Raw genomic sequence first — 26,420 nt, 5'->3', positions numbered from 1 at the left:
GACGCCAACCATGAACAGGCTTTGGCCTGGCCACGCGAGACGTTCTATGGGGCATTCTCGCTGGCTCGTTGCGTTGACAAGGTGATTCCGACGCGTTCCTTGCAATTGCGGCGGTCTGCTGACTGTAAGAACAGTTCAAGAGTCTCTCGCCCATAGACGGACCTGTCGAAGACACAATCACATCGATCCAGACTGTGCAACTGTTCAACTGTAAGTTCAATGACGAAGAAAAGGCACGGATCCTCGACCAGGCACAACGAGGGCCTGCCGCTAGAGGGATGGGCCTCTCTTCACTATTGATTCCAGAGCCCGACCGTCTACTATCTGGCCCTCTTCGCGTTCTCTATCAGAAATTCCTGGATGCGCGACAGCTTCTGGATGTTGGAATGGTGGCGGAGGCCTGGAGCGCATCGGCAAGTCTCGTGCGCGATGCACAGCTATTGGGATGTAAGATTGGCCACCTCTCCTGTGGAAGGATAAGTTCCAGCTAACAATGCCAGTGGAGGAAGATGACGGCTCCGGGGGCACTGCTAGCAAGCAGGCTGACCGTGAGCCTGGCCGTCGTATCTGGTGGCTTCTTATCGACCTCGATGCCCAGCTCAGCTTCCTGCTCGGCCGGCGCCCACTGATTTCCTCCTCCCATGGCGTCCGCAGACCCACGGTGGACTACTCGAGGCCAGAAGAGAAAGACCTGCTTCAGAACATGCTAGACTTGTCCCAGTACATGTTAGAGGTTCTTGGAACTATCATTCCCAACAACTGCCCAGCCAAAACCGAGTCAGAAATGGAAAAGGCAACACTAGAGTCATACTTGAACCGGCTGCAGGACCTGCACTCGAGGTTCTCATATCTTCCGCAGAATGGCAAGGCAGATCCTCCATTGTGGGCCGCCGTCGCCGAACACCAGTTCAAGGTTCATCTGTTTCTGATGGTACTGAATTGCCAACTCGTCATGTCAATGGCGTCGGTCCCAAGTCAGAGACCGTCCGAGGGACGAATCCCGTCATCGTCAAAGCTAAAGAGATCATCTCTTCGCAAGAACTCTTCGAAAGGTTACCTGGATCAGCTATTTCAGTCAGTCCGCCGTATTACCAGCCTATTCGAGTACATCAAGGTTCTTGATCCCTTTCCCATTCCACCCTGGCCACGCTGCTTCGGCGTCTATTGCGCGGCATCTGTGTTGGGTATTGCACGAGTCCGACAGGATATCGAACCTCTCCAGACAGACACCGATCGCCTACAAGGTCTGCTCAAATTCTTCCAAGGGTCGTTGAGGAGGTTACCTCGGTCGGCAATTGCCCAGGCGGCCGTGGTGTCCCTGGATGGTGTCCTGGATGGGCTGGCTGAGCAGCAACGACCCCCCGCTGTTGCGGAGCGCGATTCGGAGCCACATGATAGGCCGATGAAGACGCCGAACGACGAAAGCTCACATGCCACCCAGTCGAACTCTTCCATCAAGGAGGGAGCCGCTGACAACAGCGGCTCGACACAACATCTCAAACGGACGAGCACATCAATGTATCCGGATGAGACGCGAGCAGAGAAGAGACCGAGGTACAGTGCGATGCCCCTAACCTATGAGAACTCTGTACACGGGAACCCGCCGGCGTGGCAGGGTGAGCAAGGGCCGTCACCATATGCCCAACCCATGTCTTCATTCAGCGAGATGTCTGCCGCTTCCTTTCACGAGTCTTCGGTGCAGAACAGCTTTGACCAGGGATCTTTTGCACACAGTGCACCCACTTCATTCGCTGGCAACGATCAGCTACAATATGCCAGCCTCGGATACGCAGCGAGTCACCCGGACACTGCAGCTCAACTGTCATCTTTCCCTTTCTGGATGCACCCGCCAATGCTGATCCATCCACCCATGTATCATGCCGGATGGCAGGCTATGGATTCCAATCCCTGGATGATGCAGGACACGGGCCAGCAAGCGTTCTATGGAGGGCCGTCCGCAATGCCAGTCAGCGAACCACATCAGCATGATGGCAATGTACAAGCATCGCAGTCGGCGGGCATGAACAATTTTGCGCAAGCCACTGCATCTCGAGACGACGTGCAGGCAACGGGCAACATGACGGCTCCGGTGGACAACGCCAGAGGGGCCAATGACGCTCAGTTCTACGCCACAGCGCCGGGTCAGTACCAACGGCTAGATCATCCTGCAAGCTCTCCCATCCGAGACGACAGCTTGTCGCGTCAAGAGAGCAGCTTCGGTCGTCCCCAAGTGACGGACCGCCGCCGCAGTGCCGCCGATATCAGACCTCAGCAGAGCAGCACCTGGACGATGGAGATGCCAGCCGACTTTGCCAATCAGACTTCGCTGGGTGAACAACGAGACGTCCTGCAACAGGCCACGACGCCCTCCCGGGATGATCTGCTCTCCCCAGTCAGCGAGACGGAACCCAAGTCGCGACGCAACTCAGCCACTCCCCGGCAGATAGCTCGCAAAGGCCGGCCACCGCGACCCAAACAGTCGGATCTTCCTGCGCAAAACGTCGATGACGGGGATGTCAGCGGTCTGCGAAGGCGATCGATAGCCCATACGGGCGATGTGATGATGGTGGACATGGCTTCAGGGGGAGACTCGCGGGCTGAGCCTGCGGAAACCCGCACGGAGCAAGCGCCAGTGTGGCAGAATCGAGCATCAAACCCAGGCCTCGGCCATCCACCAAGCTCAAATCTGTATGGTCTGGAGATGGTAGGGCCAGGGCACGGCCATGCGATGGATTACGAGCAGAATTTCGACCCTCACCTTCCACCAAGGCAGGTTGTCACGACAGGGCCATTTACGGGGAATTCGGGAGGCCATCACTGGTGGGCCCGGTGATGGACCAACATGGGACAATTGCCTGGATGTACAGAGTACAGAGTACGTAGATATGATTCCCGGCCGATCAAGGCTCTGTAGTTACCGTAAATAATAGCAGACAGTGTACAGTATTGTGGATTCGATGCATCTGCATCTGCTTCTGCTTCTGCTTCTTTGCCTCCCCTTTCTGGCCTGGGACAGTGGACAGTGAACACTAATGGCGGAGGCCGGGCCAGGGAATCAATCAGAACGCATTGCGCCCGTTCCCACTGGAAGAGGGGAGGGCCGGTAGCGATATCGATCTCAATACCACCAGCTCGGCGTAAGGCTTTCAAAAGACAACGGCGAGACGGCGAGAAACAGGGGCAGATACCGGCTCTGGTCTGTTTTGACCTGTACAGGCTGTACAGGGACGATTCAGTCTGACCGGCGCATGCGTCCCCGGTGGATGGATGGGGACAGCCTTATCTCTTGCTGGACATTTGACATTTGAAATTTGAAATTCCCTCCCCCCGCCGCCGCTTATCGGATAACCGAATGACCTCCGGTATCAGCGTCAACGTCCCTCCAGCCCACTCGCTCCCCTTCTTAGGATTCCTCTCATATACTAGTAGTATCCCAACTTCTCCCAACCGTTCTACTCATTCCTGGCCGAAGCTATGTAACCTGTCAAGATGTATCCCTTCGACTACCTTGACCACCGCCGCGCCTGGTAAGCCTCTACCTCCCACCTCCCGCCTCCAATGTCTGGTCCCCCGGCTAACCTGATGGATGGTGCTCCCTCAGCACGGCCAAGCAGAGTCAACGCGAAGCTCGGTTCGCCGCACTCCCAGACGCGTACAAGGGCCCGTTGACATCGCAGCAACGGTCTATCCTCAATGCGCCCATCTCGTCGCTGGTCAGCGACGTGCAAAATGGCGTCCTCTCGCCTGTCGACATTCTGCGCACCTACGGCAAGACGGCTTCGATCGCCCATCAACGGACCAACTGCGTGACCGAACTGCTCCTTCCTGAGGCCGAATCGTGGGCCAAGGGCGACGTGAATCTGAAGGGCCCACTCGCTGGGATACCCGTATCGTTGAAGGACAGTATTGTGGTCGGAGGCTTTGATACCTCGGTTGGATACTCGTCAAAAACGTTCAAGCCTTACCCCGAGGACGGGATTATGGTCAAGCTCCTCAAGCGAGCTGGAGCAATCCCGCATGTGAAGACAGCGCTGCCCATCACTCTCCTCTCGTTTGAATCCACCAACGATCTGTGGGGTGTTTGCAAAAACCCTCACAATCCCAAATACTCGCCTGGTGGCAGCACAGGCGGTGAGGGCGCTCTGCTCGCTCTGAACGGGTCCAGAATCGGAATCGGGTCTGATGTAGCAGGTTCGGTGCGAGCGCCTGCAGCATGGTCTGGTATCAATTCCCTCCGTTGCAGCACCGGCCGGTGGCCCAAGATGGGCATGGACACATCCATGCCGGGCCAGGACGGCATTCCTTCCGTCTTCTCGCCGATGGCCCGAACACTGGATGATCTGACTTACTTCACCAAGGCCTTTATCCAGATGAAGCCGTGGGAAGTCGACTACACCGTCCATCCCATCCCGTGGCGCCAGGAGCTGTACGACGCCACCTCCGAATCGAAGCGTCTGCGCGTCGGTCTCATGACCACGGATGGGGTCTGCAGACCGGCTCCAGCCATTGCGCGCGGCCTAGAGCTCACGGCGGACGCATTACGGGCTGCTGGTCACGAGGTAGTAGAGATTCCGGTCCCATCGTTCCCGTCCACGGCGACGCCTGCTCTAGGGCTACAGATTGCGTCCGTTCTACTCTGTGGTGACGGCGGTAAAACGTACCGCTCGTTCTTCCGCACGGGCGAATCCAACGACCCAGCAGGGGCTCAGATCAACTTCTACCAGTCCCTCCCCCGACCTTTCAAATACCTGTGGTACCTCTGGACAAGATACGTCAAGCGCGACCCACTATGGGCGTCTCTCCTGAGATACTTCCATCCCCTGACTGACGTTGAGCACTGGAAATGGGTCTCGAAACGTGAAGCCTTCCGTGCCACCTGGTTTGAGTGGTGGGATCAGCCAGCACAGAAGTTCGATTTCATATTATGCCCCGGCAACGCGACGCCCGCGCTGCCGCACAAAGCCATGCACGACGCCGTCTCTAGCTGCGGTTACACCTTCCTCTGGAACCTGCTGGACTACACGGCAGGCATTGTGCCCGTGACCAAAGTGGATGGCGAGAAGGATCAGTTATCCAAGACCTTTAAGCCGGCCAACGGCGTTGAAAAGGGAGCGTACAAGTACTATGATAGTGCCCAGATGGCCGGCCTACCCTGTGCTGTCCAGGTCGTTGGGCGGCGGCTGGAGGAGGAGCAGGTCCTGGCGTATATGAAGATTGTCGAGGACTCACTGCGCGCCGCGGGCACCGTGTATGAGCATCTGGACATTTAAGGCCCTGCCGGAAGAGCAAGTCCCAGTCAATGCTTAAAAGATGTGGGAGAAACAAAATACTAAATACTAAATACCAATCACAGATCACCAACTACCAATAGTGCCCTTTATCAGTGTGCAGCAGCGTGTGTGTCGGCCCTATCCACCGAGTACTGTAATATGTCGAATGTGACAATTGCTCAGGGAGAGAACGGACGCCCCAGGCCTGAAGCCATCAGAGCACGCCATGTCGCGGGATTTCGATCAACGATCAACACATTCGTAATGTATGTGTCTATATCCAGAATGGCCCAGTACTATAGTGGTAACTGATACGTAACTTGAACTCGCCGGCCAAGGCTCCGTCTCGCATCCCCTAGGGGCTTAGGGGCTAGACTTCGTCCGTTAAAACGGACCTGCGCAGGCGACAATCCCGTGCCAGGAAGCGAGAAACCCGCCACAGCCTGATGTGCCGTGGGGAGTCGGGGCTCAGGAGACTTGGACCTTTTCCGGTACTTGTAACAGTTGTTCGACACCTACATGTTATGGGTGCGTACTCTGTACTCCGTACGTCTCTAGACTCTATCACCAGCCTGAGGTTGGCCCCAAATGGAAGTTCCATCGCTGCTTTGATGAGCCAATAGCACGGAGGTGCTGCTTGGCCTAACCCTCGCTAAACTTCTTGCCATCTCAACTCGGCGCCTCTAACCCAATCTGGTGGCCGGTTGGTGGTTAGAGAGCCAACTGCGACCGCTGACCGCCTGCGAAGTGTGTACCAACGACCAAGTGTTACACTTGTTACACAACTGCATTATGCTAGCTTCGAGGTCATGCCCTCCAACTCGCTTAACTCGGCTTTGAAATCTCGCCTCCCTGCTGTGTTCGGGCGAATCACTCATCACCGCCGCCGCTGCTGTGTGATGGCTGACCTGACTTACAGAGCTGCTCTTTCGATCCAGATCCCAATCCGGCCAGCGTGAACAAAGCAAGGGGCGAGAATTCTAATGGACATTGGACAATGACAATGACACCACGGGCACCCCTGTCACCCCTGTCACCTTCACTCGCTTCGTGTCTTCGTTGGAGACCCCACGGGTTGGAGGCTGACATATCATCGCATCCCATCCGCATGAACGCAAGATTGGAGGTCGAGATTTGGTAGGGTACGCCTCCTCGAACACATACGAGTCTTCCTGGCTTCAACCTGTTAGAACTTGAAAGCGGGAAAGACCACCATGTTCAATGAGAAGCCGGTCGAGGTCAAGCACAGGACCATCCGAGGCTCACTATTAATACCACATCCCCAGGCGCGGCCATGCTCGATGATGGTGCAATCCAAATTGCAGAGCACGACTCCAATGCAGACCCATGCATTGGTGTTGATGGTACAATATCAGCCACTTATGAGAAATATTCGACCATGGGTTAGGACTCGAGCGATGCTACCTTGTCTAAGGCGCCACGTGGGACAGTACATACAGACGCTGCTGCACATATCTACAAGCGAGACCCCCTCTCTACCAACAGCTGATCTCTAGAAGTCCATCTTGGGATCACAGGAGCAAAGACAACAGGCAATGGGCGTCATCCACAGATTTCTCCCCTTCGGGAAGGACCACGTCCACGAGGTCAGAGTCAGTGGCAGCGAGGTACAACAGGACTTCATCGGCGCCGGCGAATTCAAGTATACCATCGAGCAGGGTGGCAATGGCTCAGGCCCGAGCTATCAAGAAGTTTCCGGGGCTCCGGTAGAAACCGACTCGCCGCTCGGATACTCTGTTGGAAGCATCACAATCTTGTTCCTGAACATCAGCATGATGATTGGGACCGGTGTTTACTCTACCCGCAAGTATATCTGGCCCAACTGTCTGAAATTACGTGCTGATCTGCGTCTCATCAGCGGCCGCCATTCTGTCCGGGGTTGGCTCCGTCGGTCTCTCGTTCTTCTACTGGGTCATTGGCTTCGTCCTGTCCGGCACTTCGCTCGCCGTCTACCTCGAGTACGCTTCGTACTTTCCCAACCGATCTGGCGCGGAGGCGGTGTATCTGGAACAAGCGTACCCGCGACCCAAATACCTATTCCCTACCACATATGCACTGTGGTACCTCATTCTATCTTTCAGCTCCAGCAATTGCATCGTTCTCGCCAACTATCTTTTCCAGACCAACGGCCATTCGCCCACGGCATGGCAACTCAAGGGAGTGGCCGTTGCGGCGTGGACAGTGTGTATCCTGCTTCTCATTTTCAGCAATCGTCTCGGATACCTGATTTCGAATGCCATCGGCGTCGTCAAGCTCTTGACTTTGATCTTTGTCAGCATCACCGGGCTTGTTGTACTTGGAGGTCACACTAGGGTGAAGAATCCGACATCACACTTCAAGCACTCTTTCTCCGGCACGTCGGATCAACCGTACGGCCTGGCCAATGGTCTGGTTTATATCATCTTCTCTTATGGTGGCTACAACAACGCCTTCAACGTTGTCAATGAGGTCAAGGTCGGTCACCAGAGCAGAGTGGGATTGAGTGTTCTTGAAGCTGACCATTTAATTCTAGAATCCTATCAAGACCATCAAATTCTACTCGTCCATCTCGCTGCTCGTCGTGGCCACTCTCTATATTCTGGCCAACGTAGCGTACATCGCCGCTGTGCCGCTGGATGAGCTCAAGGCCTCACAGCAGATTGCCGCCTCGTTGTTCTTCGAGAAGGTTTTCGGCTCCGGCCGGTCCGTCAAGGGGCTCAACTTCCTGATCGCCCTCAGTGCGTTCGGGAATTTGCTGGCCGGCAACATTGGCATATCTAGACTTACTCGCGAATGCGGCCGACAAGGTGTTCTGCCTTTCCCACGCTTCTGGGCCTCGACTCAACCGTTCGGAACCCCCCTTGGACCATACTTGGTGAAGTATATTCTTACAGTCATCATGATTCTCGCTCCTCCAGCAGGCGATGCTTTCAACTTCAGTATGTTTCAAAGAGTCTCTCCCGTCTCAAGCTTCCATTGCACTGCTAACCCTTTTGCGTCTTGTCATTCAGTTGTCAATCTACAGGTGTATCCGAATGCACTCTACAATGTTTTTATCGCCATCGGCATCTATCTTGTCCGCTGGCGACGCGGAAAAGCCAAGCTACCACGTGGAGTGTTCAAAGCCTGGGACGTGGCTGTCGTCTTCAACATTCTCGTGAATCTCTACATGGTCGTCATGCCGTGGTATCCGCCTGAGACCGGCGCGGACGGCGGCAGCTACCATTTTTGGTACGGCACTTCTTCGGTGGTGGGCATTGCCATGTAAGTTTCTGTATCCGTACCCCTACTGCGCGCGCAGACCCCGTGGATATCTTCTCCCTCCGGTCCTCGAGTCTCTTGTCACTGACATTTTACAACCACGCCACCCACAGCGTTGTCCTATGCGGTCTCTACTACGTGTTCTGGATTTACGCCATCCCTTACTGGCGAGGCTACAGAGTTCGCCAGGAGACACTGGAACTCGACGGCGGTGCCAACACCCACAGGCTCACCAAGGTCCCCCTGGCAGAACTCGAGGAATGGGATCGAACCCACGACCCTATTGGTAGAGAGATTGACGACACCAGTACGGCCGGGGTCGAAAGCAAGACAAGTTCCAACAGTGGAGGGAAGCGAGCCACCATCATCGATGAAAATGAACCAAAGGTGTGAATGTGAATGGCCACGCAGTGTACTTGGCTTTTCTACTTCTGTCTCTCTCTATCTCTTACCCATGGTTCTCTGCATCTGGTCCTCGAGGGCGGACGAGCCCAGATCCGTAGGGACTCCGAATGCTAGGACGCATATTGTGTTGGAATATCGGAACAACCGACCGTGGAGCATGATAATTCGTAGGTGCAGCATATATTATTATGAATCCTGCTTGTCTTACATGACTTTGAACCCACAGTTACAGTATCATGGATGGCCCATCTGTATCCGTACCTGTATCCGTACCTGTATCCGTACCTGGGTCAAGAACTACGGCGGAAGTTGGCCGACATCAGCACCGGCATCCAGAGTTGGAAGTTTTCTAGTCTCATGCTCCATTCGTTCAGAATTCTTTCAACCGCCACGGTTCCGGGCCTAAGGGCCCTTCCTATATCATCTCACGGCCCTATTCATGACATCCGCATCGCTTGCAGCTGCGGACCGTAAAAATGCAGAGCCGTCCTGGGGAAAAAAAAACAACAAACCCTTCCAAGTGGAAGCAAATCCGCTGCTCACCAATAGCGCCCCCGTCCATCCCTTTTTATGACTCAACGTCTGCGAGAAGAAACGAAAAAAACAACAAAACAAAACACACCCCTGCCCTTGACGCCGCGCTCACATTTGTTGTTGTATATGTCCCATAGCAGCAAACAAGCGTGTGAAGAAAATTGCTATCTCTCGTTTTTCCACATCCAACGGCCCTGGAGAAAATCTCTTTCCTCTTCTCTCTTCTCTGCCAAATCTTCTGCTTGGACACAGCGTAAGATGGGGGAGATGTCTGGCAGCGTTGAAAATGGCTGATTCACCTTATAGCTGACTGGCGGTATCACGAATTAAATTATGTTCGGCTCGTCAGGATTATTGCCGTCCATCTGATAATAAGATCCATCATGTCTTATGTTCCTCCTCACCATGAGAAAAAGAAGTCGTCGTAGTCTTCATTATGGCAAAACGGCAGCCCGGCTCAATACGCAGGCCCAGGTCTTCCGTGAACTTCTGCCGTGCTGCCTTCATATTCTGGAGAGTCGGGGCTGTAATGAATATGGTCGCTAGCTCTGTGTTGTTGCACAAAGCCCACATTCGATGGCCTGTCATTGAGAATATCGGCTCCATGCGCAGCACCTAATGCCGATGAAGTGTTGCGGAGATGATTGGTGTATGAAGTACGGGGACTCGTCGGATTGTTCTCGCCTCCGTCCCGCAATATGCTCGAGGTCGTCGATTCCGCGCCCGTCGAATACCTCTTCTCCCTCGCCATGGAAGTCTGCGTGCTGGAAAATGGGATGCGACTGGCGCTCAAACTCTGAGAATGTCCTTTATCAGCAGGAGGGTTGGAAATGGCAGCACCACGGAAGTTCGCCCTTGCGTGTGTTCTATCATTCTGATTTCCCCCAGACTGTCTCCGAGAACTTTTTCGAGGTATAGCTGGAATCGCCGGGACCTCTGGAATCTCTCCTGGAGGTGGCTTTTTGCGAGACTTTCGGGAGGCTTCCGAGCCTATCCGACTTGGTAGTTCGATCGCACCACCGGAATCTATAAGCGGCAAAGATGGTGGCTGTGAAGGAACCGGGCTGATCGGCTCCTCCTCTTCAGAGGACTCCTCGGCTACAGCATCGTCGTAGACACCTTGTTCCAGGGGCGAAGGAGAAGCAATCCTCGAACTTGTTCGATCAGGCCGACTCTCTTCATTGTCCTGGACATCGTCATCGTGGTATGGTTCGTGGGCCGGGCTTCCTGGGACAGGAACTGGCGGGAATAGACCTGGTGGTGGAGCTCGAGCACTTCTGACGACTTCGAAACCCTTGTTCTTCTCTTTTGTCTTGCCACCCAGAATACCCTTGAACCAGCCTCTGGCGGTGGAGACGGGTCCAGTAGGATCAGCTGGCCCAGTCTTGAGCTTCCTGGTCCCGCTGGAGAGTGCTGCACCACGAACACCGTAATAGAAGTCGACTTCTCTCACCGCATAATCGGTCTTAGTCCTCGTCAATTCATTCGCAGCATCCTCGAAATCATCGTTGTCGACACGCATGGGAGTGGAAGAGCCTTCAGCCGCATCATCCTCTACTGCTCCGTCATTGAGAAGAGCACCTTTCGACTTCCCGCTGGCCAGCGACATGATAGGGCGGCTGTCAGCAGCGGAGAGCGGCTCCGTTGTATTCCGGCGCGGAGGCCGATAATATGGATCTTTGGATTCCACCTGCTTTTGGAGACCAACGATTCCTCCCAGCGATCCTGTGCCGCTTAACCTGCCCGCAAGTGGCTTCGAGCCTCTGCTAGATCGATCGGGGGTCGTCTGGCCGACAACACGGCCATCGATGATCTGACTCATTCTGCTCGAGTTTCTTCCGCTGTCCAGTAACACGTTTGAAGTGGCAGAAACACTGCGGGATCTAGTCTTGGCCATATTGAGTTGCTTCGGTTCACTATCCACAGTTGCCAGCATGGCGGCATTCGATGACATACTGTGGCGAGGGGGCTGGTCACGTCGTGGCACCCGTCGTGACAACTGCCTCATGCCAAACACCTTGTTCAAACCGCCTCTTGTGGCCCCGCCTGTAACCTCATCTCGTCCACCCGCGCCAGCAATTCGAGCAACGACCTCAATCAATGTTTGCACGGCGTTGAGGAAGAACCCAAAAACGAGGGTGCAGGCGTGGATCACAAGGATAGCATACCCAATCCAGCCCCTTGACGCGTCCCCGACACCAAGGGAAGGTACAAATGCTATCGACAAGAGGATTGTGATCAGGCGGATGCTCGCGAAACAGGTATGATAAATGTTCATCGAGGTGGCGGACGGGAAAGGACGAAAGGCATTGATCGTCAGAATGAGGACAATTTCGCAGATGGCAAGAAGCACAACCTGCGCAACTCCTGATGGTTGAACCGCGCCGATTGCAATCCCTCGGAGAAAGTTTACCAGTAGTGGAATCAAAGCGAAGGTGGCCGTATTGTCACAGTATGTGTTGTACAGCGGTCCGTATGCGAGGACGGTCAGGAGATCGTCGAAGAGAAAGGAACGCGGTCTCGTCCGGATGAACAGAAGGAGCAGTCGGCCGGAGAATACAAGAACCACTATCAGGCAGATTGCCGCTAATGCCACAGAGTATGCCGGCCCTCGCGTTGCGATCAAGAGTTGGTAGAACGATAGAGTGATCAAGGGTAGTAGGGAAAAGTTCAGCACCAGCCGCACGACATTCCCGATCGTGAAAGGACCATTCTTGGAGCGGAGATCTTCTGCTGGCTCATTGGTAACGTGACGATACAGCCATCGAGCAGCAAATCCCAATTGAGTCAAGATGGTAACAGCTGCAACAATAACGACCAGCCAAACTATCATGTCAGCCCACAGATCTCGTTCAGATGTCATGCCCACGAGTTGACTCATCCGGTCGAGTCCATATTTGGTATTATGTCGAATTTCATAGACTCCGTCAACCAAGCTCTGCGTACCATTGCCGCCAGTCACAAAACTCTCATTGAACATGAGGGAGGACCAGGACACTCTGCTTACGGCTGGTTGGTAAAATCCAGGATAATTCAGTGTCAGGCTGCCGCTAAGGACGACAAATTGGATGTATTGCAAACAGTCACCGAAGCCCGGGGTGACCAGACGCAGGAGATCTTCATCGCGTCCAAAGTTACTGCTCCAGTTGAAGATATCTCCCGAACCCCAAGGGCTCAGGATGGCAGCGGCAATCGTGGCGATGCCGACAACTATCAGAACTGCAAGAGGCAGATAGCGCAAGATTCCTTTGACATATCCTCCTAAATCGGGTGTGACGGTGGCACTGACGCAGCTGTAGTATTGACCACTGGCGTCGCCTGATTGAACCCTTAGGGTGGTTTGAAGTGAGCCAAATGCGTAAGTCGAGAACAAATCATGGGCAACGGAGAATGCAGGCAATCGTCCAAGGTCACTCGAATTGGCGAAGAATGCCGGGGCCAATGGACAGGTTCCTTCAACAACTGATTCGCAAAATCTCATCGGCTCAGCGTTCCATGGAGTGTAACTTAAAAAGTTGAACTCGGTAAAAAGAGTCGTATATTTGTTGTTCGTTTCGCTGAGGTCAGGAATCTTCCCAAAAGTATCGTTGGGATTGGTCCAAGACGGATCATCCGGAGGAGGGTAAGGTTCATCAGTAGCTTTTCCGGAGACATTTCCATAGACGGTGATGTTGAGATTGTGCCTGGGCGACGAAGTGTCGAAGACGGCCGAAACATTGAACGGAACGAACTGAAGGAGCCGAGGATTCGAAGTGATAATACTTCGATCGAGACAATTCTGGAATTCAACGTACGCTCCGTGGGCGGATGTCAAGAGCAGCGTCAGAACGAGTGTGATGGCTGATGAATGGATTGGTTTCCACATTGAGGATCCGGGACGAGAAAAACGTCCATGTTGTGTCCTGCTCGTCCGCCTCGACTTCGACATCTGGTCAAGGTATCCATTAGGATGGATCATGGCCATTGGCAACTCTATTTCGCCTCTCTCCGTCTCATCCGTTCCTGATATTTCAATGTGTCGACATCGTCGATAACCAAGGCCTAGATACAGCTGCGGAGATAGAGGCTCGGGGCTTCGTGGTAAAGGATGCTTGGATCGGTCCAACCGGGTTGGGACTAGGGAGCCGAAATAGAGGTAATCAACTCGGGTTTGAAGGTCTCTGAGCGTGGTGAAGATGATGTAGAAGAAGCGGTGCCCAGTGTGAAGATGCCGGCTGAGAAGGTGAGAATGTTGGGGGATGCAGCACCACGCGAGGAATCGACGGCGGTCGAACTGGGGCGAGATGGCTCGCGTAGGATAAGGCTTGAGGGTTTCAGTGTGGAGCGCTATTCGCTAACGAATGGGACAATTAGAAATGATTAAAAGGCGAGTAGTCGATAGTAGAACGAAGGATTTTGCAGGCTGGAAGTGGAAGTGCTGATGGTAGTAGGTAGAACAAAAAAGAGTGACGAGCAGTATCCGTATACTATCCGTGCAGAGGATGCCTGGAAGAAGACGTCGGGGGATGGAGAATTGTTAGCGGATGGAGGAGGAGCCTTACAAGTTAGCAGCCTCATTAGCCTGGGGCGCAGGGAAACTTTGTGTGATTCCAGCACCTAGGAAGCCTAGGAAGCCAAAAACCGGGTAGGTGTCGGGTGTCCTCTGGAGTGGTCCGTAGTGTCACACCCTTTCTGCCAGCCCGTTGTTTCTGCTGCCCGTCGCACGCCGCCAACCATGTCGAGTAAGGCTCCTCGCCTACCCATGGCGATCTACCGCCCGCTATTCACCAAGGGACTGCCTGTTACAGCAACAGCAGCACACTGCTTGGTACTAGCAGGTGCTAATGCGTTGCTATTTCTGATTCTCAGACAGCAAGCCGCTGTCACGCCTCCCTCATACCTGTGAGAATCAGCACGAATCTCCGCGACATAACCCAAAGAACACGTCCTTTCTTCCAGCTGTTTCTATGCGATTAAGGGTAGCAGCCTAGGAGTATTGACACCCGCCGGTTCTCGCTCACCGGTTTTCCTCAGCAGATTTTCCGCAACTGGTCGAACGTAGGTCTGCCTGAAAAGTCGTCCCGCCGACTGCATCATTCTGTGTCACTAGCCGAAGAAGGATGGGCTGTTGTTTCACTGGCTACCTAATGTAAAACACACAGGCACTTGGCCGCCTGTGACTGGAGTAGTTTCGGCGACCTTGAAGCCAAGCCGCTCGAGCGTTCCTAGGCCGCCACTTCAAGTTGGGCGAGTGTCATGGACGAGGTTGGTACGAAGTACGGAGTACATATTGATACACCAGTCTCTAGGCTGGGATAAACAAACGACACGAGTCTTGACACATGTCCCCTCCCTCCTAAAACATCGCTCACCATTGTTCAAAACACGTCTTCGTCTTCGCAGTATAGTTACGAGTCTGTCATGAGGCACCGTCATTGCTGGCGGATTTGAGACATGTAATGGACACAAAATGGAAGTATCGGAATAAATGACGCGCCAGACTTGCTCAAGCTGCTTTTAGCCTCCCGCATGCTGGGAATTAATCGCGACTGTACAGTATCTGGTTGAAGTATGGGAGCTGTTCAATGTCTTGTACATCTGTTTACCCTGTTGACATGTAGACAGGTCTCCCGCTGTCACGATTCCTAGGGATCTGTCTACTCCAATTCGTCCACCTCAGTCTGCTTGGTGATGCGTAACATACTTCAAGTTACTGGTTGACCACGTGCTTACCCTTGAAACTTCATCGCCACAACTCTACGTTTCCCATACCTCGAACGACCCTCTGTTGTTCTGCTCCTGCTTACTGCCAACGCAGCCATGTCCTCCTCAGATACGATCAGCTCTCAAAGCAGCTTGGAAAGTGACACGGGAACACCAACCCACCACTCTCCTGCCCCTCCTTCTGACTTCCACACTTCGAGGGGACCGTACCCGAATCTCTCGTCGCAGCGACCGTTACCGGACCCCCCTCCACGATCCTCCTCAGGTACAAGCGGCCCGATGCTTGCTGCCTTGCAGGCCGATCGTCCTTTGCCCGTTCCGACGTTTCCTCTGACTCCCGAAGAGCGCAGGCGAAGTATCATTGCGCTGGATCGCAAGAGGCGGCTGACCAATCATACTTATGACGAAGGAAGAATGCGATCAAAAAGTGGTGGCTTCTACGACAGGAGAGTAAATTATGATGTCGGCTATGGAATGGCTGGCCCATCTTCTCCTGGCCGCCCTCACGCCTCTTCCGATGTTACCAGGCCTTTGCCGGAAGTCATAGATTTGACTGGCTCCTCTCCTCCAGCCCAGCCACACACGCCTCTCCCCGGCAGGTCAGTCAGGAACTCACCTGCGAGTTCAAGAGGATACGTGGTACCGCGATGGCAGCCAGATTCAGAAGTTGGTGAATGTCCCATCTGCAAGCGACCTTTCACCTGGATGTTTCGGCGGCATCACTGTAGAAAGTGTGGCAGGGTCGTCTGCAACGATTGCTCTCCTCACAGAATCACAATTCCTCGCCAATTCATCGTACGCCCTCCGGCAGGCGATGTTTTCGATTCACCTGACATCTCTTCCGCTCAGCGCCATAATACAGTGGATCTGACGGATGAAGACAGCGAAGAGAGCCCATTTCAAGACTCACAAAGCCCTGGAGAATACGTGGGATCTCGACTCGATGGCGGTGAGAAGGTTCGGCTTTGCAACCCCTGTGTTCCTGATCCTCAGCCTGACCCTCTCCCGGCCTATCCCCACTTCCGTAACAGAATTGTTGCTCCGCGGTCAACACAACCGTGGACTTCCGAAGCAGGACCCAATCTTAGTCTGGATCATGCGGGTCTATTTGAAGGAGGGTCTGGCGGCGATGGCAGAGTCGGTTCATTATTCAGGTCTTCACGGGTAAGTACTCGTTCTTCAAAAGAGAAGGGCGGTCTGCTGATTCCGTTCGCTTTGGATGTGCAGGGCAGTTTCCATCATCCGAACGCGTTTGCTCAATCCGCAAGTGGCCATCCTCATGCTCGGGACAGCAGTTTGTCGTGGTTTGGTTCATACCATGGGGAAACGTCGCCAACAGGCCGTCGTTTGCCTGAACCACCTACTTCAGTTGCCGGTCGACTATTCTCCGGCTCTCCCAGGGTATGCTCCAGAGTCGCTCAGAAGTCACGTATATTGACTGGTGCAGGACAATCTACCGCAAGACAACCGATCAAGTTTTACCATGACACGCCCTTCGTATCCTGAAAGTCGCCAGCCCCGAACGGAGCCTGCAGGGGTTGCCTCCGCAAGGCCCCCTCATGTAGCTTCCAGTGGACGATATGAACGGCCTGCTCGAGCTTTGCCAAGTGCGCTTGAGGCAGCTTCCCGCCCTCGATTGGACGAGAGGGATATTTGTCCCATCTGTCGACGCCTGTTGCCCCCTAAGGAGCCGAACGGCGACGAAACTGCGCGAGAAACGCACATAATGGACTGTATCAGTTCTCGAGACCCTGCTTATCGCGCCCAGAGTGGCAGTGCAGGGCCTTCTCAGCCCAGAATTCATATGCTCCCCTTCATTGCCACGGAAAAGGACTGTATGGGCCAAGATGGGAGCCCGCAAGAGTGTTCGATCTGCATGGTGGAATATAACGTGGGCGACGAACTGGCTCGGTTGGAGTGCCTGTGCAAGTTTCACAAGCAATGCATCGTCGAGTGGCTTGGGCACAAACCAGAATGCCCAGTGCATAAGCTGATGACATGATTTTCACGACGATATGACGAACTAGACGATTGCTATGGCCACTACAAGGTCAAATCCAGTGTCTTTAGAGTGGGGAGAGGCATTGGCCGTCACGGATCACGCAGACATGTTAAGGAGGCGCGACTTTGGGCGGTGTTTTGATGTTTTATTAGTTACAGGCAGAGATTCCCCGGTTCACTTTGGAGTACTCGATACGGTATACGTATCATTTTGGTTCAATGGCCCCTCTGACCACTCTCTGAGGTGGAACTATGCCAGGTCTGTCATCGGTACCATTCTATTATTATATCGAGAGACTGCAACGTGGCTGGGCTAGTGTAGGGAAAAGTAGAGCAGCAAACCTTAGCTGCAAGATCAATCAAGCCTTTTAGAGCCTGATCCTCCTAATCCCTGAGCCCTGCGCCCGATGCCAATCTGGAGTTGACCGCAGCCAGGAAGAGCGCCAAGCCCCTGCTCCTCTCGTCTCCGTCTCGTCTCCGAGTCTCTGGCCCGGATCCCTCTCGCTGTGAGTGAGTGACTGTCGCCTGCTGTTGCTACCTGGTACTGTAATCTATGCCCGGTGACAAGAAAGAATCCCATCCGTGTCGAAAATGAGAAGTGACGGTTGGACCTCCGGAACAATGCTCGCATCTGCTGTCGTCAACTAAACTCGAAACGTCCCTGACCCAGTCGGCGCGCGGACACCGCGGACGGCGACAGCTAAGTACCGCTCTCCCGACAATTCACCTTTTGCGTCAGCACGCCCGCCGGCATCATGGCCAGCATCGAGTCCTTCAATCACATTGATCCAGCCTTGCGAACTTCCTCCTTGAGCAGTCCACCAAAACCACGCGATCCCCAACCGTATCAGAATGGCGCGCCTGCTGCCTATTCTCCCCTCCAACCGTCGCCTAATACGTCTTATCAGAGCATACAAACGCCAACCTATTATTCAAGCAACCAGCAAACCCAGGAAAGCCCCGACGACCAAAGTCCCTCTGGAAACCCGGCCGATCCCAACGACCTGAAGAGACCACGCGCCTGTGAAGCTTGTCGACAGTTGAAGGTCAAGTGTGAGCTCGACGACAACAGTCCGACAGGCTCCTGTAAGAGATGCGCCAAGGCCAACCGACAATGTATTGTGACAGCTCCGAGCAGGAAAAGGCAGAAGAAAACCGATAGTCGTGTGGCGGAACTGGAGAAGAAAATCGACGCGTTGACTGCCTCCCTGGCCGCACGAGGGGGTGCCGATGCAGACATTGCGGTCGATCCAGCCATGGCGCACCCGGCTCAGGCCATGCGTCCTGGGGCATATCCAGGTCAATGGCATGGTCCACCACACCAGATTGGCACGCAGTCACCACAGACAGTCCAGCAAGGGGTCAAGAGGAAAATCGCCAACGATTACGACTACTTTGGCGGTGAGCTACACAAACCCTCTGAGCCAGTGTTCAAGCCGTCGGCCCCTGTAACGCACTATCAGCCTGTACAATCCGAGCCCGTGATGCCGAAAGGGAACTTCAGCGACCCGTCTTCTACTGCTGACCCTGTGGAGCGCGGTCTCGTGGATATCACTACGGCGAGGAAATGCTTTGAACGGTACATGGCAGAGATGTGCGAACATCTACCGCTAGTTGTCTTTCCACCTGGCACCAGCGCTGATCAAGTTCGAACGAACAAGCCTGTCCTATTCCTAGCCGTGCTCGCCGTGGCATCTGGCACGATCCGGCCAGACCTTCAACCCAGACTAATCAGCGAAATAACCCGGACCCTTGCGGACCGGATTATCAACCGAGGAGAGAAGTCATTGGAGCTTGTGCAGACACTGCAGGTGACGACCTGTTTCTACCAACCTCCTGAGAAGCACGAGGAGTTGATCTTCAACCAACTTATCCATATCGCTGCCGTCATGGCCTTGGACCTTGGAATGGGTAAACGAACAAAGCCGGGTGGTGGCGGTCCATGGCGCCCATACCCGGAAAGCAAAAGACCGTTGACAGATCCCAACAGCGCCGAGACACGGCGGTGCTGGTTGGGGTGCTACTTTATGTGTTCAAAGTGAGTTGACCGGTGGCTGTTTCGATGGCCGACACTGACGTTTTGGCAGTTCTTCCATGTCTCTACGCCGGCCATTACTGATTCGCTGGAGTCCATACGCTGAAGAGTGCATAGAGATTCTCAATTCTTCCCCGGATGCGTTCCCTTCGGATAAGTGGCTCTGCCATCTTGTCCTGGCACAGCGTATTGCCGAGGAAGTTGGATTGGAATTTTCCATGGATGATCCTGCCTCTCTACTCTCACTAGACGACAACAAGACCCAATACCACTTGAAGGCGTTTGAGCGTCAGTTGGCGGAATGGCATGACTCTGCCACCGCGGAGATGCTGAAGAAGCCAGTCATCCAGCATACCGAGGGCATCATCAATCTATACATGCACGAGATTGCCATGCACCACAACCATAATGTCGACGACTTTCGACCTCCATTCAATGCAACCCCGATCGAAGGCCCTCCCGATCCCGACAACGTCACGCCGGCTCACATTGAAGCTTTGACCACTTGTATCCAGTCTGCACATGCTGCCTTTGATGCCTTCTTGAGGATGGACATCAAGATGGTTCGAGCTTTGCCGACACTCTTCTTTGTGAGGAACGCGTACGCAGCTGTTGCATTGATCAAAATGTACACGGCGGTGTCGGCGAAGGGTTCCAAGTTTGCGTCAATATTCAAGACGAAAGACCTCAAAGTCGAGTATTATCTCGACCGACTAATGGAAGTCCTCACCAAGGCTGGGGAGGGTCGCGTCAGTAGGGTTGCCAATAAATTCAGCCTCATTTTCACCATGTTTAAGAGCTGGCATATGAAGCGCATTGAGCCTCCCAACGGTGGCAATTATCCTGCCTCGACACAACGCACCTCTGCGGGAAGGAACAACGCTCAGTCGTCATACCGGGCCATCCCTCCGCAACAAGACCAAGGTAGCCTTGGATGGAGCCCGCAGAGCGCTCAAGCTCAAGCCCAAGCTCAAGCTCACCAACAGCAGCAGCAGCAGCCGCCGCCACCGCCGCCGCCCAGAAGCGGTCTTCAAATGCTCTCAGATGCGGCAATGGGGCCTGGGCCTCCACCCCCGGCTATGATTCCTCCACCTCAACAATGGATGCAGCCTATAAATCAAGGTCAGATGCTACCTGGAATTGCAGAAATGTCGATGCACGACCAAGGTATGATGCAATATGGGATGCCTGGACAAGCTCTGGGCCCGATGGATTTCACTTCGGATGAATTGATGGCATTCGGATTCGGGGATGAGTTTCTGGCCATGAACTTTGGGTTTGAACAGGGCAACTGGCCCATATGATGTCGCGCCACCCCTTTCTTTGCTCGGGCACCAAACTGAAGTGTGTTTGGAGAGCATGGGTGTCGAGTGTCAACAGCGACGAAATGACCCGCCACGGCATGGCACCTGTCTACCTGTCTACCTGTCTATCTCTCTTTGCCGAGACATGTCTCCACGATCTGCGCCGGTTTGTACGAAGTACTGTTTGATGAGTTTGTATGTTTTACGGCCGCCCGCCCAAGAAACCGTCTGACTTGACCTGACCAAGTCTCCCGTCTCCCGTCTCCCGATATCTAACAGCTTCAACGTTGGTATCGCTTCGCTTCGCACCTGGCAATAGATGATTTGTATCTGTTTCTGTACCTGTGTGTACCTGTACTTGAATCAATTACAATTACCTACCTAGAACGTTTTCAACATGTTAGTGTTGTTTTATTCTTTCCATTCTTGTTCTTGTTCTTGTTCTTGTTCTTGTTCTTGTTCTTTTTCCTTTGCCACACAGCCATCTCAGGTAGACTTCAAGTGTCTTTGCTATATAGATACATACATAGTAGTATAGGTAAGGTGAGGTACAGTACCTATCCTATCCGTCTTATTGAGTTAGCCTTGGCCCTGGGGCAGTAGCAGCAAGGAGCAGCAAGTACAATATCAATATCCCCATGGCGGACAGGACTCTCAAGTTATTGTATTGTCACTTGCGGTTGGCGATGCTGCCGTGCTCCGTTTCTGCGAATCGTACGGAGTAGGTACTGTACCCACTACCTTGGACTGTACTGTACTGTAACTTGGACCACTGTCACCGTCTTCGTCGCCGTCTCCGTCTCCGTCTCGCGCACAATATGGTTTACGCGGAGGAGAGGTGGCCGAGGATGGGGCTGAGTTGGCTTGAGCCCACTGGCACGGGAGTCACTTGACTGTTGATAGAGAGGCCCCTAAGCCCTAAGCTGAGGGATTTGTCCAACTACTACTGTTCTTGTGGGAATGGGAATATCTTGGGGATCCTCAGCCTCGTCACTTTCGTTTATCGATCTAGTCAGAGACTAGGCTCCCCCTTCCCCTTAGATCCATTTGATAAAAACGAGCATGTTTCAACCCCTGCTTGTATGTGGTTGTATTGAGCCCCATCTCAGTAGCAAAATCAAAAATCAATTCGTTCTGCCTTAACCTTGGTATCCCTCGAGAAGTTCGACAACATGCCACTGGTCGCATATTCTCGCGTCCTTCAAAGCACTCCTGCAAAGATCCCTCTTCGGCCGAGGCCCGTCGTAGTTGTCCAGCAGTAACTTGACTGTCTCGAGTCTCCCCATTGCAGCTGCACCGTTGATCGCACGTAGCCCATAATTTGGACTAGGTTCCGCATCGGTGTCGGCGCCGTGTTCCAGCAATATTTGCGTGATCCTCAGGTGGCCACTAATACAAGACGCCTGTAGGGTAGTCACGCCACACCTGGGGCCTGCAGGTGCGTTGACATTTGCGCCTGCGGACAAAAGCTCCTGCACTAGATGCACATTTCCTTGTTCAGCGGCTGCCTGAAGCGCAGTTCGTCCATACGGCCTTGTGGATGGTGGTGCGTTAACATCTGCACCCAACTGCAGAAGCCTCGTTGCCATCTCGTAATCTCCCTTCATGACAGCTTGTTGGAGGGCTGTGTCTGTGGTCGCAGCGCGACAGTTGACGCGTCTGCCATGATGCAGTAACAACGATATTGCTTCTCTCCACGCATTTCCTGTCCACTTATAGCCACAGAGCCAACCCAGCGCCTGAGCATCATTCACGTCCACGCTCATATGTGCACCTTCAGTCAGAACAAGCTCCAACATCCCCAAGTGACCCCTAAAGCAAGCTTTCTCAAGAAGTTTCGAGCCTTGAGCGGCTGTAAAGTTCAAGTTTCGGTTTACTGCGTGTCGCAGTAGCTGTCTTGTTGCCGTGACATGGTTCTCAGAGATCGAAGTCCTAAGCGCCTCCCATATAGAGTCCAACGTTCTGGCGTCTCCATGCTCAAGAAGGTACTCTATGACATGTGCGTGTCCGGCTGCCGCTGCCACTGTCAACGCTGTATGGCCTTCCCATTCAGCATTGATATCGGCACCCGCCTCGCACACAAGTTTCAGGCTTTTCATGTCTCCTGTAGCGGCCGCCCATGCAAGCGGGCGTAGCTGAAGTCTACGCCCACGCCGTCGATTTCTTGGATCTAGAGCGTCAATACTGACACTGGCTGGCGTTTCCACATCTGCACCACTCTGGATGAGCAGTTGGGTCAAGTCGGTATAGCCATGCGCCACTGCAGCTGTCAAGGGCGACCTCGCATGCTGTGAACACATGTTCGGGTCTACTCCTGCGGCGAGAGCTCTGCCGACATTTTCGAGGTCATGATGTTCAACGAACCCTTGCAGTGCAGAAATTCCCCCGTCAACAGCAAGGTCGGCAACTAGGTTCGCACCCCTATCCAGCAAATGCTGAATGACGCTGCGGTTGCCCATCTCGGCGGCCAGTTGGAGTGGTGTCCTTCCTCCCTGGCGAGGCGAGCACTGGTTGATGTCTGCGCCAGCCTCCAGCAACAGTGTGATGATATGGATATTCTGCGCATGGACAGCACCTTCAAGCGCAGAGAACCCCCAGCAATACCCGGACACGGCGTTTACATCAGCCCCACAATCCAGTAACAACCGGACAGTTTCAGACCGAGAGTGGAAGGCAGCAATGGCCAACGGCGAGGTCCCATGGCGAGGGTTGATTGTTCCACCGTGTTGCAGCAGCAAATTGGCTAAAGTGGCATCTTCAAGTCCTGAAGCTGCTTGTAAGGGAATAACAGTTAAGGGCCTAACAGCACTGTCGTCGTAATGAAAATTGTACCATTTCAGAATCTGCGGTACTGAGAGGGGCCTGCAGATGTAACCCCCACTGTCGGCGTGAGTAGTATGGTTTTTTTCCAAGAGGTCCAATGCCGATATGTTTGGATCTGCGCCGTTTTCAAGAAGCAATCGCACCAGCCTCTCATTGCCCGTTTCAGCAGCGAGAAAGAGCGGTGACCGAAGTTGTTCGCCAAATTTGTAGTCAGATAAGATCCCGGAATACTCGTCACGAAGGGGACCATCTGCATGGGCACCGAAGTCCAGCAGGAGTCTTGCCATATTCTCTTGGCCCCTTTCAGCCGCAACCGCCAAAGGCATTACCTCAGGGGACCCTAATCCTGAGCCGCTTCGAGGTGCGCAGTCGTTGGCATTTCCCCCTCTTTCAAGCAATGACCGCACCACCTCCTCACTGCTTCCAGTCCTGACCGCTGCAATCACAACTGGGCCTTTGAGCTTGGAAGCGGATGCCCCTAGAAGAAGTGTGACTATTTCATCAGGCACGCCTGAACAAAACTTAAGTCCGAGTGGGTTTTGGGCATCATACTCGCAAGGGCAATAAAGGCCCTTGACGCCGTAGAACTCAGCCGCTGTACGATCTGGACGACCTCTTCCGGATCCAGATACCTTGCACATAGAGTAGCTGGACAGCGGCGTCGACATCCTCTTCACCGTATATGAGGTGGCCATTTGAGATCAGGAAAACCGTGATAAACATCAGCACCTGTGTTCTGGTTTTCGATTTCGAGTCCAACAATTGTTCGACAACAGTCTGGAGATCATGAGTTAAACTCTCTATGAAGAATGGTCTGAGTCTGTTCAGCAAGATTGAATTGACCTGCGATAGCGTCCGATATGGCGGTATGGAGAACAAAGCTCCAATGTAAGTGTCTACCGGGGTGAGAAATAGCATAACTCTGCAGCGCTCTGACTGCGGCCTGGTTTGGGATCGGCAATGAAGTGAGTGTATGAGATCAAGTGTTTCGCCATCCGACTCGGTTGCTTCGACAAGGGCGCCCATATCGTCAAAGGCATCATCCAGCAAGGTCGAAGGTGGAGGCGAGGCATGCTCCCAGCCACAAACAAGCTGGAATGTCTCCTGCAAAATCGGGAGGAACTCGTAGCTAGGTAACTCGAATTTCAGCTGTCGATGCTTGGGGCGTATGACGACCCCGTCAGGCGTGGTGGCTCTCGCTGTTTGAATGTTCAGCATGTGAAGTAAACTGTTAATTTGACTTCAGGGGAAGGGAATACCCACACTGCATGCACAGGCGCATGGTAGGAAGGTCATAGCGCAAAATCCCCTTCTTCAGTTTCTTTTCTGGAATAACCTCACCATTGATGAAGACCTCGACATTTGAAGGGGCCAATTTCCTTTTCTTCAAGCTCCTGCTGATTCCCTCCCAAGTCTCAGGACGGAAGCCTTTCTGGAAGCCCCACACCGAGAACCTAGTTGTATATTGTGATGTGCTTTCGTCCTTGGTCAGCAGATAGTCAATGTCCCGAGTAGGAAGGCTCACGTAGCGTGGAAGTTGTACTCAGAAGCCATCTTCTCCCTGACAGTGGCCAAGGTTTTGTTCTCCACAATGTACAGTTGGTGAATGGTGCTCTTGTGCCCTTCCCAATCGGCGTCCGTTATCTTCGAGCGGCTGGTCATCGTGCCGGTCTTTGATGACTCCTGGGTAGTCTGTTCTCAAGAAACAGAGGTTGAGATTTCCCTTGTTCTCTATCAAACAGGCCTGGGGTGTAGCCCTGACTAGATAAATAAGTGATGGAAATGTGGCTGGGGAAATGCTCTTGAGTCTGATAGTTGTCCACGTTAGAGGCCTCTTCACGGAAATTGGCAGAGAAGTAGAAGGAGCGTTGGATAGAGTGTGTACTACGGCAACACACTCACAGAGTGTCTGATGCAGATGTTAGAGATATACGTAGGTCAAGGGAGCTCTGTTGTGGGTTGGTCTTCCACAGGAACAAAAGGCACAATCAGGCTGAGTACGATGGGATCCGGAGGGCAGATATATCGAATGCTCTGACAAGTGAAGCAAAAGCTGGCAAGGGAAAGCGCCCAGCTGGCTGCAGAGATGTAGCTGGGGATATATATCTAGCAGATACCGGAGGGTGCGAGGTCGTGTCTGTGTGAAAGTGTGAGATGGAGGAAGCGAGGTTGGCGCCTGCTGTCCCCATGGCCGGTCCATGCAATGCAGGTGACATGAATGAAGGCAGGGGTTCCTTAGCCCTGGCTTATGTAGACCCTGACGCCTTCTCGACCTCAATTGGCTGCATCCAAAATTCGACCAGGGTGTTCGGCCATCTTCTCGCCGTCTTCTGCAGGGTTATTCCCCTTCTTTTCTTCTTCGTCTCAGCCTCAGCCTCAACCTCAACCTCAGCCGTCAGCTTGTATTGGCCGCGTGTCCCACATCTCTGAGCCCAATCCACCCAGCCAGCGCCCCGTACTGGTCGTTGCCAAAACTCCAGGCGACTGTCACTTCGACACTCTTGGCTCGAGAATCGTCATCAGCACACACCCCTGGCTTCAAGTTGTCGCTATCCTTGTCCCCGTCAATAAACCTCAGATGAGGCGCAGCAGTAGCAGCAGGATCTTGATCTCACCCCTGCCAATAGCCGTTGTTCATGGACCTTGACTGGACTTCGACCACTTTTCGGTGCCACTGGCAATGCCAGTCACCAAACACCGCCCATATCGTCGTCGGTCTCCCCATTGGCTGCCGCCAAAATTCTTCAAGTATTGCCTCGATTAATGCTACGACAAGCCTATATCTTTCAGTAAGTTCTCACACGTCTTGGAAGATAATAGCGTTGAGATGAGACTTTGACTTTGATCCTCCTTCTTGCTGCTGTCCTCTGTCTTTGAGCACTGTTACAGACCATGTACTTATCTTCCGACTCTATCATCGCCATAATCGGGGTGCTTGTTTCCCTTCCACCATCGGCTCTCCTTATCTGGATGCTTGTGCTCCAATGTTGCCGATCCCAAGGTCACGCTGCCACCCTTCCTATACACGAGCCCACGCACACCCTGACTCCGAGACCTCCCGCCGTCAGTCCCCCGGGTTCGAGC

At 53.6% G+C, this 26,420-nt stretch overlaps 8 protein-coding genes across 8 annotated transcripts; 5 read left to right on the top strand and 3 right to left on the bottom strand.

Moving 5' to 3' along the window:
* Positions 1–278: 278 nt before the first annotated feature.
* A1O3_04298 (uncharacterized protein) lies at positions 279–2,833 on the top strand (the record flags this gene model as incomplete). Its single annotated transcript, XM_007734428.1, has 2 exons — positions 279–447; positions 501–2,833. 2 exons carry the CDS (start codon positions 279–281, stop codon positions 2,831–2,833), a joined length of 2,502 nt encoding a protein of 833 aa, XP_007732618.1.
* A 656-nt stretch (positions 2,834–3,489) lies between these two features.
* A1O3_04297 (uncharacterized protein) lies at positions 3,490–5,270 on the top strand (the record flags this gene model as incomplete). Its single annotated transcript, XM_007734427.1, has 2 exons — positions 3,490–3,527; positions 3,602–5,270. The coding sequence occupies 2 exons, from the start codon at positions 3,490–3,492 to the stop codon at positions 5,268–5,270; spliced, it is 1,707 nt and encodes a 568-aa protein (XP_007732617.1).
* Positions 5,271–6,826: 1,556 nt separating this feature from the next.
* Positions 6,827–8,924, top strand: A1O3_04296 (uncharacterized protein; the record flags this gene model as incomplete). The annotated part of the gene is made up of 5 exons (XM_007734426.1): positions 6,827–7,127; positions 7,150–7,745; positions 7,804–8,209; positions 8,282–8,534; positions 8,645–8,924. 5 exons carry the CDS (start codon positions 6,827–6,829, stop codon positions 8,922–8,924), a joined length of 1,836 nt encoding a protein of 611 aa, XP_007732616.1.
* A 1,003-nt stretch (positions 8,925–9,927) lies between these two features.
* On the bottom strand, positions 9,928–13,335 carry A1O3_04295 (uncharacterized protein; the record flags this gene model as incomplete). The annotated part of the gene is made up of 1 exon (XM_007734425.1): positions 9,928–13,335. One exon carries the CDS (start codon positions 13,333–13,335, stop codon positions 9,928–9,930), a length of 3,408 nt encoding a protein of 1,135 aa, XP_007732615.1.
* A 1,934-nt stretch (positions 13,336–15,269) lies between these two features.
* On the top strand, positions 15,270–17,175 carry A1O3_04294 (uncharacterized protein; the record flags this gene model as incomplete). Its single annotated transcript, XM_007734424.1, has 3 exons — positions 15,270–16,337; positions 16,401–16,574; positions 16,621–17,175. The coding sequence occupies 3 exons, from the start codon at positions 15,270–15,272 to the stop codon at positions 17,173–17,175; spliced, it is 1,797 nt and encodes a 598-aa protein (XP_007732614.1).
* Positions 17,176–17,929: 754 nt separating this feature from the next.
* A1O3_04293 (uncharacterized protein) lies at positions 17,930–20,513 on the top strand (the record flags this gene model as incomplete). The annotated part of the gene is made up of 2 exons (XM_007734423.1): positions 17,930–19,212; positions 19,262–20,513. The coding sequence occupies 2 exons, from the start codon at positions 17,930–17,932 to the stop codon at positions 20,511–20,513; spliced, it is 2,535 nt and encodes an 844-aa protein (XP_007732613.1).
* Positions 20,514–21,652: 1,139 nt separating this feature from the next.
* On the bottom strand, positions 21,653–23,623 carry A1O3_04292 (uncharacterized protein; the record flags this gene model as incomplete). The annotated part of the gene is made up of 1 exon (XM_007734422.1): positions 21,653–23,623. One exon carries the CDS (start codon positions 23,621–23,623, stop codon positions 21,653–21,655), a length of 1,971 nt encoding a protein of 656 aa, XP_007732612.1.
* Positions 23,624–23,924: 301 nt separating this feature from the next.
* On the bottom strand, positions 23,925–24,998 carry A1O3_04291 (uncharacterized protein; the record flags this gene model as incomplete). Its single annotated transcript, XM_007734421.1, has 3 exons — positions 23,925–24,535; positions 24,600–24,811; positions 24,862–24,998. 3 exons carry the CDS (start codon positions 24,996–24,998, stop codon positions 23,925–23,927), a joined length of 960 nt encoding a protein of 319 aa, XP_007732611.1.
* Positions 24,999–26,420: the final 1,422 nt, after the last annotated feature.

Source organism: Capronia epimyces, assembly GCF_000585565.1.
Source record: "Capronia epimyces CBS 606.96 chromosome Unknown aczIQ-supercont1.3, whole genome shotgun sequence".
In the NCBI taxonomy this organism is placed as follows: Eukaryota; Fungi; Ascomycota; class Eurotiomycetes; order Chaetothyriales; family Herpotrichiellaceae; genus Capronia; species Capronia epimyces.
This window is presented reverse-complemented; position numbering and strand designations above follow the sequence as displayed.